The 12939-nt window shown below is 46.4% G+C and overlaps 1 protein-coding gene across 1 annotated transcript in view; it reads right to left on the bottom strand.

The window, feature by feature from the left end:
- Positions 1-2729, bottom strand: part of LOC126284812 (glucose dehydrogenase [FAD, quinone]-like) — a 172255-nt gene extending 169526 nt beyond the window's left edge. Inside the window, exon 1 of the mRNA XM_049984009.1 lies at positions 2488-2729. Coding sequence (XP_049839966.1) covers positions 2488-2504 — 17 coding nt within the window. The 5' untranslated portion in view covers positions 2505-2729. The remainder of the gene's footprint in view (positions 1-2487) is intronic.
- Positions 2730-12939: the final 10210 nt, after the last annotated feature.

The following is a 12939-nucleotide window of genomic DNA, read 5'->3' on the forward strand; positions in this document are numbered from 1 at the left end:
ATTTTTAATGCCCAGTCTGAAAATTATTATGACATGTTAACACCTGAATTTCAGGTTAAAGTTATTTATATACATGAAGACTGATCACTAGTAAATGACATATTTTACCTAGCTGGTAAAATAAATACTGTAGGGTTTTTCTAGTTTGGAAAGCAAGTACTGCTTATACCTCACATGATTCCAGGGACTTATTTTTATGGTGATCGTCTTTCAGCTATCACACTCGTTTAGAGCCTATTATCTGCAGACAAGCAAACGAAACGGTTTGTAATTTTCTGTCGGAAAATCGTATTATTTAGGATGTTACTTAAAGGCTTCAGAATCAAATATTGTAAAGCCGCAGGATACGGAATCAAAAACCGTTACATGCTAAGTAGCGCGATTATCGGTCTGAAATTGACGAAGGAAACAAAACTGGAAACTGCTTTCCTTCAACTGCAGATGACAAGCTATAGGAATGTGTGGTAGTTGTGAAGTTATCAGCATATTAATAACATCTTAGCGTCGTGTAAGGTATATATAAAACCATATGAATATTTGTTTTCGAAACTAGTATTCTAGGTTTAATTTTCGACATAGCACAGACATACAGTACTTCGTGTATTCGTAATGTATCATATGTCATTAACTATAAGTGTAAAATCTGATGTCTATCATTAGAGATAGAGTGTATCAATATTAATGGAGTAAACTCGTACAGTTGAAAGCACACGTTACTATAACAAAAACAGTCTCCGTAAACAAAGAGCTCTGAGAACTCGTTTATCTTCGGAACTGCGAAACAAATCTCATCAACTGAAAGCTGTTTACTTTCCGTAATCTTGAAAGAGATAGTATGGACCAAAACAAGAGATAATATCTACTAAACATGCGCTCTAAAGCGCATGGTTTAAGAGCAATGAACACTTTTTCATTAAAAGAGATGTGTTTCACAGAAGCGAAGATGAAGAAGTGCTCATAGTTCTTAATGTTTGCACTTTAGAGCCCAGGTTTCCTGAGACTTTTTTGCTTTTAGTACCCTGTACATACAGTTACAACATTGACGCCATTAATTACCTTACATTCTACATGTAGGGTCCCCCCCCCCAAAAAAAAGAAAAAAAAAACAAGCTTTAGGGACACGTGGTTTACTCAACAACTCAAAATTGCTCTAAGCACTATGGGACTTAACATGTGAGGTCATCAGTCCCCTAGAATGAGAACTACTTAAACCTAAGGACATCACACACATCCATGCCCGAGGCATGATTCGAACCTGCGGCCGTAGCAGCAGCGCGGTTCCGGACTGAAGCGCCTAGAACCGCTCGGCCTACTCAACAACTAGAAAAAAATCCTAGTAAAAATGGGCACCAATATGCATACCTTACGAGCTATGAGCTCTCGTTCATCTTCGATACTATGAAATACATTTCTTCTGCTTCAGGTTGTTTGCTGTCCATATTTTGTGAGGAGGTACTATGGACCAAAACAAGAAAAAATCAACAGTAAACATGGACCCTAAAATGCATCTTCTTAAGAGTTATGAGCACTTATTCAGTAGAAGAGATGTGGATCACACTAACGAAGATGAAGTGCTCATAGCTGTTAAGGCATGCATTTTAGAGCCCATGTCTAGTAGACATAATTTTTTTGTTATGGGCAACACTTCGTCTTCCGAAAATAAGGAAAGCAAAGACCTTACAGTAGAAACATGTAATTCATGGTATCGAAGATGAACAATTTCTCATACCTCTTAAGGTATCCATTTTAAAGCTTATGTTTACAGTTTTTACTGATTGCTGTAGAAAGAAGCTCTCGCTAAAGTTTGTCGGTGCTCTTTTGGGACGCCCTCTATACGTTTTTAAGTTGAAACTGTAATTTTAAGACTAAACCAAAAAAAAGGACGAAAGAGTCAGGCCTGGTGAGGATAGCACAGAAGTGGTGGAACATGTTTGGGTAAAGAGAAACAAACAAAAGGCATCTTACGTAAGGCGGAATGTCTCTGCAATTTTAAATATTAAATAATTCCTGCGATCTTGGCTACCAGTTTATTGTTTTACAGGCATCGAAATCGCTTCCACATGAGCACAATGTGCTCCCTACAAAACATACCAAAGAAGTCAAAACACTGTCACGATATCGGAGAGGTGCGATGACCGATGGTCGTCACGCAATGGTGCCACGAGAGGAACGCAAAACCAGGAATAAATTAATACGAAATGGATAAAAGATCACGTCACTGATAACGCCTACGTTCTGTAGTCGCAGTCGTTGTGGTGTACCACTGAATAACTTGTCTCAGTTTTCCCGGTTACGTGAGACTGATGACGCTTCCGATGAATCATTGCTCTGTGCAAGGTACCGCAGAAAGTAAACGGTTTCAGGCAAAACAGCAGCCCGCCGATTTTCCCCGCGTTGCGGTTACGTCCGCGAACTTCCTTAAGGAGGCGCGAAAGTTGCGCTCGGCGTGGCGCGGGCGGTGAGGGGGTGTAGTGTCGGTGTACTCACTGCGCTCGCGCTCTCATCGCGGCGGCTGTGGAGGGCGGCGCTGGGCTGTCGGCTGCTGCGCTGGCGGCTGCCGCGGCGTGCGGGCCAAGCAGACTCGGCGGCGGCCGGCGCAGCCCGCATATAAAACGGGCCCGGCGCGCGCCGCGCGTCCTTGCCTGCCTGCCTCGCCTCGCCGAGGCCTTCCGCCAGACGCTGCGGCGCCCAGGGCGGGGCGCCGGGCACGGACGCGGGCGCTCTCCGCTCCGGAACTGCCCGCGCCGCGCCGGACCGCCGCGCCAATCTCCCTAGCCCGCCACCTCCCTCGTGCCTGCGCGGCTACTTGCAGTCTTTTGCTTTCTCCTAGTCGCCGTGCCGCTACATGTTCACGGACGACTGCACAGGTTCCACGCTAGTACGAGGGGCGTCCGACAAGGTATACAGTACACATTTACGCTTTTTTTTCTCAGGCGATGTCGATTGAAAAAGTGCCAAATTTGTAGTGGGTCATCGCGACATACTCTCCCTTCAGCCCCTTTAGTTTCAAGAAGTTCTGATAGGTGGCGGTGCTGTACGTACGCTTCAAAAAGTGGTTCTTATGGCTCTGAGCACTATGGGACAACGTCTGAGCTCATCAGTCCCCTAGGCTTAGAACTACGTAAACCTAACTAACCTAAGGACATCACTCACATCCATGCCCGAGGCAGGATCCGAACCTCCGACCGTAGCAGCCGCGTGTTTCCTGGCAGAAGAGCCTAGAACCGCTCAGCCACAGCGGCCAGTACGTACGCTTCAAAAAGGCTTGCCGGCCGCGGTGGTCTCGCAGTTCTAGGCGCGCAGTCCGGAACCGTGCGACTGCTACGGTCGCAGGTTCGAATCCTGCCTCGGGCATGGATGTGTGTGATGTCCTTAGGTTAGTTAGGTTTAAGTAGTTCTAAGTTCTAGGGGACTAATGACCGCGGCAGTTGAGTCCCATAGTACTCAGAGCCATTTGAACCATTCAAAAAGGCTTCTCTAACGGAGGGGCGTTCCAGGCAGACTGAGGTCACTGACTTTCTTTTGGAAGAAAAGCAGAGCATCGCATAATGTCTACAGAAACTTGGCAGTGGACAAAAGCACAGTGAGTTGTCGGGTAAGGGAGCTCTCATCATCGCAACGAGATCGCGCAGACCTGTCTCCTTGCCAGCTGGCCGCACACAGCCATGGCTGCTACAACGTTGTAACGTGCCGACACTCTCCTTCGAGGTGATCAATGTATCATAGTCAAACACGTCGCTGCTCAACTGGATGTCTCTGTTGGTAGTGCTGGCCGGCCGGAGTGGCCGAGCGGTTCAAGGCGCTTCAGTCTGGAACCGCGTGACCGCTACGGTCGCAGGTTCGAATCCTGCCTCGGGCATAGATGTGTGTGATGTCCTTAGGTTAGTTAGGTTTAAGTACTTCTAAATTCTAGGGGACTGATCATTTCAGATGTTAAGTCTCATAGAGCTCAGAGCCGTTTGAACCATTTTTTGGTAGTGGCGACACTCTCGATCACTAGTTGGGAGACTCAGAAGCTTGTGCTCACTGGGCTCTGGTGCGGAGTTACCTTAGCGTTACAAGGATGATCGTGGCAATGTTTTGTCGAACATTGTTACAGGCGATGAAACATAGATTCTGTAGTGTATGGTTTCATACACAATGGTAAGCAGAGGTGAGCTACAGAGAGGTGCAGCAACTGTCATGCAAGGAAATCGTCCGCAGCTTGTGATCTACTGGCTCTACCTTTGAATCCCAGGTTCAATTCCCGGCCGGGTTGGGGATTTTCTCTGCCTTGGGGCTGGGTATTTGTATTGTCCTCATCATTTCATCATCATCATCATCATCATCATTCGTGACAGTCGCTAGATTCAACTGTGCAAAAATTGGACTGCGAAAAAATTGGGACTTTGATTGGGCGCTGATGACCGTGCAGTTGAGCACCCCACAAACAAAATATCATCATCATCATCATCATAATCATCAACATCCAAGGAGGGGTGGAGGGGAGCAGATACAATTAGCGCACAAACAACAAAAATTTATACAACGTGTACTTCTCCAAACATAGGAAGACTCATTACAAATGGTGCAACAAGAGTCCAGCTCTCAGTGCCATCAAGGAAGAGTCTCTGTGTGCTGAAGCACAAACAACGATGTCCGTGCCACGACTAGGCAGCGTTTGTATAGCCTCCGGTAGTGAAGTGGCTCCAGTCGCGAGTGGGACTGAGCTCTGACACGAGGCATCCTGCATCATGGCGGCACAAAGCGCTCGTGGTACAGAGCCGCTGAAGGCGTGGCTCAGTATATAATAATGTCGTGTGACGACGCCCTCCCGCCGGGTAGACCGCTCGCCTGCTGCAAGTCTTTCGCGTGGCTCAGTGACCGCGTACCATTGGGTCCACCAGTTCCCGCGCGGCGCTATCGCTTACAGGCAGAAAGTTGCTATTCCTTTTCTACGACGCTCCTGGGGTGTTATCGGTACGTGATACCATAAATTCATCGCTTCGAACCAGAAACAAAATTGCAGCCAATGGTGTGGTGCCACAATACCTCTCCTCCGAAGAAAAACTTTAAGGCCATTCCTTCAGCCGGTAAAATCATGGCGACGGAATTCTGGGACTCAGTAGGCGTTATTCTGTTTGATGTCCTCCCTCATGGAGCTATGATCAGCTTTGAAGTGTACTGTGTTACCCTCAGGAAACTGATGACACAATTTCAACGTTTCGTAGCCCCAAAAATGCAAACGAACTTCTCCATGGCAACGTAACACTTCACATGAAAAACAAATTGTCAACATTGTTTAAAAATGTTTTGGCGTGCTTAAGACAAAATATTATTTTTATCTGGTAGAAACTGTCAGCATAAGGACAGACGCGGAAAATTTCACAGATTTGCGCACTCAGGTCGCCTTGTAATCGCGTCCTTATTTGATTTCATAATCAAAACAATGTCTTCCACCACACGTATGTTGATCGAAATATTGTAACACTTCTGTAACCTCGTTATGGACATGTGGAAAAACTGAAACTTCCTGACAGATTAAAACTGTGTGCCGGACCGAGACGCGAACTCGGAACTTTTGCCTTTCGCTGGCAAGTGCTCTACCACCTGAGCTACCCAAGCACAATTCACGCCGCCTCCTCACAGCTTCAATTCTGCCAGTACCTCGTCTCCTGGTAGAGCACTTGCCCGTGAAAGGCAAAGGTCCCGAGTTCGAGTCTCGGTTCGGCACACAGTTTTAATCTGCCAGGAAGTTTCATATCAGCGCACACTCCGCTACAGAGTGAAAATTTCAATCTGGAAAGCGGTGTAGATGTCCTGGACAATTATAACGTAAAAGAATTAGTTTGTAAACTGGGAATTACATTGCACATCAATTAATTATAACTGCCATATGCAGGGGCCTTTGAAATGAAACGGTAAACGGCCTCGAAAACAGATGTAAAATTTGCACTGCCCTTAAAACGTTTAGAAAACTACCCTTGTAATGCTTTCACGTCCACCATGTGTCCTTCGGACCTCCCCTTTTCTTTAATGCCCGTGAGTTTAGGAAAATGGACGGCGATTTTTGTCAGAATTTGTCGTTGCCAAATTGCGATTTTCCTTTTAAATGCATCCCCGTCAAATCAGAAATTAACTGTTTCTGTTTTTTATTGTGGGCAGAGGGCCGTTAAGTCTATTTAAAACGTGAGGTCTACAATCCATTCCAAATGTTGTAATTTTTGTTTCTACTCTACTTCTTCCTTCATAAATTCAGCAATACCAGGTTTAAAGTCTAAAACCCATTCCAGGCACGGCCCTTGACTTAACCAACGTATTTTGCTGCATTATATATGTAGATTCTCCATATTGTTCATTCAATTTCATCGAAAACTGTTACAACTGACAGTAGAGTAATAGATGAGGGTTTAGAAATTTTTCTTTCAGTTTCATCAGTTTCTTCACGTTCTCCGTGCCTTCAAATTTAAGGCAAAGTGCTTCTTGATGTGCAGAATAATGAATCCCATCTAGTAGTCATTGTAATTTCTTGCTCTTTCATTGTCAACTACAGTTTTAACGCTTTCTGCATGGTATTGTGATGCCGTTTCATAGCAAATTTGCGGTACCCGTTGATAATGCGACTGCATATAGATACTGAAATCTGAGAGTTCTCATCCCTCTCTTCTGTCATTCCAATTCAGATTTAAAAGCTTGTTACGAAAGATCGCTAGACTGTCTCTTTTTGTGCACCAGCCACTGGACCTGTGAACATCCTTCAAACCTCAAACAAAGAGTGAAGGGTATTGTATGTTAACCGGGGGCCTAAAAGCGACGGAGAGGCTCCGTCCCCGCCGCAGCCGCAGTGGTCCACAAACCCACGACGACTACCTCAGTCCACTTCACCCCTCCGCCGACCCACACCGAACCACTCTTTCAGGGTTATTGTGCGCCCTCCACCCCCCGTCTCACACAAGACGAATGTAACTCCTATGTTTGCGTGGTAGAGTAATGGTGGTGTAAGCGTACGTGGAGAACTTGTTTGTGCACCAATCGCTAACATAGTGTAGCTGAGGCAGAATAAGGGAGAACCAGCTCGCATTCTCCGAGGTAGATGGAAAACCGCCTAAAAAGGATCCACAGACTGGCCAGCTCACCGGACCTCGAGACAAGTCCGCCGGGCGCATTTTTTTGCCGGGGACCAGGCGCCCCTTCCAAATCCGGAGAGCCATGCGTTAGTCTGCAAGGCTGACCGGGCGGGCAAGAGAGAAGGGTAAATAGTGCCGATAGCAACAACTGAAGAGATTTCTGGCTACCGAAAAATGTCACATCGTAATACTAGGCGAAATGTCGCGCTGTACCGAGTAATTCCGAGAAAAACGGAGCGAAGTTCGGACAGGCGGATCACTGGCCCGCATACCGCCCACACACCCTGCTCGCGAGTCGTTTGCCGCACTGTGACAGGCTTCACCTTGAAAATTCGTACCAAGCAATGTAATTATAGGTGGAAAACCTACTCTGCTTTAATGGTATCACTCCGACGGATTAACACGATCTCACTACCATAGAAAGTGCAGAGAAATTGACTGACAATACGCGTTCTTACTGATAATTCATCCATTAACACGTGAAACCTAAAATAATTTTCACAGCCAGATCCTGGCGAAAGCTCCACCAGAAATCGATAGGTTGTTATGATTATGTACAGGATGAGTCAAGTAGAAGTTTCACCACAAATGGTTCTGGAATAGCAGCTGCTATTAAGGTGATGTTTCTCAGAAATGAACTGTCTTCAAGGGCCAGCGAGGGCAGACAACAAACAGTTTATAATAATCAATAATAATCACTCGAAAGTATATTTATTTTAAAATGGGACAGTGTAACAGTGCCCATTGATACTAACAAAATGAAAATATGGAAATTATAAAGGCAACAGCTTTTTTTTTTTCTTGAGTAGTCCACGAGCAGATAACAGTTTCAAAATTGTAAATACTGGCATTTGTGTGCTCCCGTGTCAGAACTAACTGAAGTTACTATGTAAAATTTGTTGCACAAATTATTTAGGGATGTAGAACGTAGCCCTTCAGCGAACGCAGACGCGTAGAACACTCCGACAATAATATGCAATGAAATGATCACAGGAACTCAGTCTACGCTAAAGCAAATGACAGACTTCTGAGATCACACACAAAACGAATATGCGTCTCGTGTTTGAATACCGCTTAAAATTTTGCTACCATTATGGAATAGGACTAACTGGATACATTGGAACGAAAGGTCCAAGTTTTGTTTGGCTCGCAGGAGAGTCATAGAAAGTGTGAAAAAAAGTGTCAGACTCTGAAAGGCAGACGCCAACTTCTCCCGCAAAGACTGGCTATAAAGTTTAGAGAACCAGTAACAAGGAAGCAGTCTAGCAATACTTCTGGAATAGCAGCTGCTATTAACGTGATGTTTCGCACAAATGAACTGTCACCAAGTGCTAACGACGGCAGACAACAAACAGTTTATAATAATCACTAGAAAGAATATTTATTTTGAAATGGAACAGTGCCCATTGACACTCACTAGCGCTAACATTTAATTTGGGCAGCAGAATAAGTGATAACGTCCGAAGTAGAGAGGGTAAATTTGTTAACGTCAGATATAGATTTAAATACCAGATACTCTTTTCTGAAAGTATTTGTATGGAAAGCTGCCATGTATGGAAGTGAAACATGAATGACAACAGTTTAGACAAGAAAAGAATAGAAGCTTTTGAAATGTGGTGCTACAGAAGATTGCTGAAGATTAGGCGGGTAGTTCGTAACCGTGTAATTTCAACTCTGGGCGTCGTCCTTCTGACCTCTACCACAGAGGCGTCAGAAAAAATGGTTCAAATGGCTCTGAGCACTATGGGACTCAACTGCTGTGGTCATTAGTCCCCTAGAACTTAGAACTACTTAAACCTAACTAAGCTAATGACATCACACACATCCATGCCCGAGGCAGGATTCGAACCTGCGACCGTAGCAGTCGCACGGTTACGGACTGCGCGCCTAGAACCGCGAGACTACCGCGGCCGGCTGGCGTCAGAAAATGGGATGTGTGTAAGAGGGGGTGTCACGACCTTCGTATTTTGTGACCCGTCCAGGGTGGTGTTCGGCAGAACTCTGGTGAAATTTGGTGCCAATGTGACATCATTAACCCACCCTACACGTCACACGAACTTCTGAGGTCTGGCCCCTTTTTTTCGTGTTAACAACTTCAGTTTGAAGCGTCATCGAGCTCCAGGGAGCCACGCTACTGCATCGTTACAGAGGACATCTACAGACATCTGTGAGCCAAATTTCAAACTTCTAGGTCGTAATGGGAGGCAATTACGTGGTTTCGAAAAAGTGTTCCTTTCATTGTGTTGCGCGATGTACAGTATATAACCCTATATTCTCGAACCAGATTTGCCTCGTGATGACTGGGTGTATGTGTTGTCCTCATCATTTCGTCACCATTCATGCAAGTGGCGAGACTGGACTGAGCAAAGGTTGGGACTTCGTGCGGGCGCTGATAACCGCGCAGTTGAGCGCCCCTCAAACCAAACATCATCATCATCATCATCATCTTCTTCAAACTTGATTTTCTCGATAATGTTGGCATGTGCGTCTTGCTGTTTACGTACAACTATGTTGAAGTCCAAGTCGTGCCGTTCACCCCCTCTACGGTCGCAGGTTCGAATCCTGCCTCGGGCATTGATGTGTTAGTTAGGTTTAGTAGTTCTAAGTTCTAGGGGACTGATGACCTCAGGAGGAAAGTCCCATCATGCCCAGTACCATTTGAAACATTTGTACTACACTTGTGTAGCCGTGGCAGGTCGCAAGTGGCGATAAATGTGGACCGACTTGTGCAGGCTGTAGAAGCCACCTGCTAACTGCTCTGATGGGATGGTTGCAGATAGATAAGGCGAAGGACGCGTTGCGAAAGAGAGACGCGGCAGCGAACCACACCCGGACCAGAACGTGACAACCGCTAAGGTTAATGCCCTTCGACAGCTAAGGGTCACAGATGCATGACTAGCACGGGTTGGACCACGCCCTAAGGACTTTGCACTGCAAGAAAGCCGGACGTGTTCACGAGGAGGCGTCTTCGAACCACATTTTGGCCACTTAGTGTATAATTCCTGCTGTTTTCTCGATGGTGGATAAAGTCAGGAAGATTCCTCAACGAGGTTGGTCCGCTTCAATTTACATTCCTCAACTATTTAATCACCCAGTCCTCGGCTTTAAAACCTACAAAGAGATCATTGGCCGTGGGAGGCAAGATCCCAAGTTCGGGTCCCTTTACAATTTTAATCAGTCAGGAAGATTGTAATCAGTCCACACTTCAGTACAGAGTGAGATATTCATTTCGGAAGCAATCCTCTCACCTCTGACCAGCCATTCCTTTGCAATATCCTTTCGTCCAGGACTGCTACTCCAGCTATGTGAACTTTGGTGAGTTTTGGACATCATGAGACACATAATTGCGGAAATAGTTCTTTTAGAGCGAATAATGAGCTGATCACGTTCCAGTTTCGAGTACACGTTCGTCACACAGTTTTAATCTAACAGACTGCTTTGAAACAACGCATACTCCGCTACAGACTGGTAGACTTACAATTAATTCTCACAATTTTCTGCTTCCTACTGCCAGAGATTAAACAGTCCTTAATGTCAATAAACTCAAATTTATTACAACAAACTAAATTTCTAACATGTTGCCGCTCCAATTAGCATCTGAGACAAGTGATGTCGGTCACTCAATCACATAAATCATTCGGTAATCCTTTCCTAAAACTAATTTTTTTTCGAATAAGAGATTTTCTAGCAGTATATCAACCCTCAAATTTCTATATATTTCAAAGTGTTCTTGTTATCTGATAGCTTTTCCAACCACCGTCGTTTGCATAAACTGATTAATCAACTAACCAGTTAGAAAACCGTGATTAACAGCGTCAACTGCTCTATGCACACCTTACCATCAACAACGTATCACTAGTAATTTCACTGTGTTAATGATGGTTCATAGATTTATGCGCAGTTCGAAAGTAATCTATCGCCCTTGTTACCTAACACTGACATTAAAAATCATGACCAGCTAGTTGTACGTATGTTTAAACTTCAGATATATAGCCACCTGTTTTGTCCTGGAAATACACTCCTGGAGATGAAAAAAAGAACACATTGACACCAGTGTGTCAGACCCACCATACTTGCTCCAGACACTGCGAGAGGGATGTACAAGCAATGATCACACGCACGGCACAGCGGACACACCAGGAACCGCGGTGTTGGCCGTCGAATGGCGCTAGCTGCGCAGCATTTGTGCACCGCCGCCGTCAGTGTCAGCCAGTTTGCCGTGGCATACGGAGATAGATCGCAGTCTTTAACACTGGTAGCATGCCGCGACATGGTGGACGTGAACCGTATGTGCAGTTGACGGACTTTGAGCGAGGGCGTATAGTGGGCATACGGGAGGCCGGGTGGACGTACCGCCGAATTGCTCAACACGTGGGGCGTGAGGTCTCCACAGTACATCGATGTTGTCGCCAGTGGTCGGCGGAAGGTGCACGTGCCCGTCGACCTGGGACCGGACCGCAGCGACACACGGATGAACGCCCAGACCGTAGGATCCTACGCAGTGCCGTAGGGGACCGCACCGCCACTTCCCAGCAAATTAGGGACACTGTTGCTCCTGGGGTATCGGCGAGGACCATTCGCAACCGTCTCCATGAAGCTGGGCTACGGTCCCGCACACCGTTAGGCCGTCTTCCGCTCACGCCCCAACATCGTGCAGCCCGCCTCCAGTGGTCTCGCGACAGGCGTGAATGGAGGGACGAATGGAGACGTGTCGTCTTCAGCGATGAGAGTCGCTTCTGCCTTGGTGCCAATGATGGTCGTATGCGTGTTTGGCGCCGTGCAGGTGAGCGCCACAATCAGGACTGCATACGACCGAGGCACACAGGGCCAACACCCGGCATCATGGTGTGGGGAGGGATCTCCTACACTGGCCATACACCTCTGGTGATCGTCGAGGGGACACTGAATAGTGCACGGTACATCCAAACCGTCATCGAACCTATCGTTCTACCATTCCTACACCGGCAAGGGAACTTGCTGTTCCAACAGGACAATGCACGTCCGCATGTATCCCGTGCCACCCAACGTGCTCTAGAAGGAGTAAGTCAACTACCCTGGCCAGCAAGATCTCCGGATCTGTCCCCCATTGAGCATGTTTGGGACTGGATGAAGCGTCGTCTCACGCGGTCTGCACGTCCAGCACGAACGCTGGTCCAACTGGGGCGCCAGGTGGAAATGGCATGGCAAGCCGTTCCACAGGACTACATCCAGCATCTGTACGATCGTCTCCATGGGAGAATAGCAGCCTGCATTGCTGCGAAAGGTGGATATACACTGTACTAGTGCCGACATTGTGCATGCTCTGTTGCCTGTGTCTATGTGCCTGTGGTTCTGTCAGTGTGATCATGTGATGTATCTGACCCCAGGAATGTGTTAATAAAGTTTCCCCTTCCTGGGACAATGAATTCACGGTGTTCTTATTTCAATTTCCAGGAGTGTAGATTCAATCCCCGTATTTATAGACAATGCAAACTAAGCGAAGCTTTCGTGTCTGACCGAGACTCGAACACAGGACTGATCTTCATTGGTGACTGCACATTCACGGACGTGATATATCTCGACTAAAAGTTTAGCGCCCGTATCCTACGGGGAGTCAAAACCGCCCCATATCGTTATTTTTGACAACGAATGAAGATACGGCTTGAAAACACATCATGCAAATGTTCGAGCTGTACCAGGATTCGAGGACACATTGAGTCGTTTCGAGACTCGAGCGGGCAAGGAACTGATGAAACGGTATCGACATTCAGGGATCAAACACTGCGAAAGGGAATATCTAACTTCGAGTGCCAGTCCAGTACCAATATACTCAACATCTTAAGCTCAGTCAAAA

The sequence above is a fragment of the Schistocerca gregaria genome, chromosome 8 (genome assembly GCF_023897955.1).
Source record: "Schistocerca gregaria isolate iqSchGreg1 chromosome 8, iqSchGreg1.2, whole genome shotgun sequence".
NCBI lineage: Eukaryota > Metazoa > Arthropoda > Insecta > Orthoptera > Acrididae > Schistocerca > Schistocerca gregaria.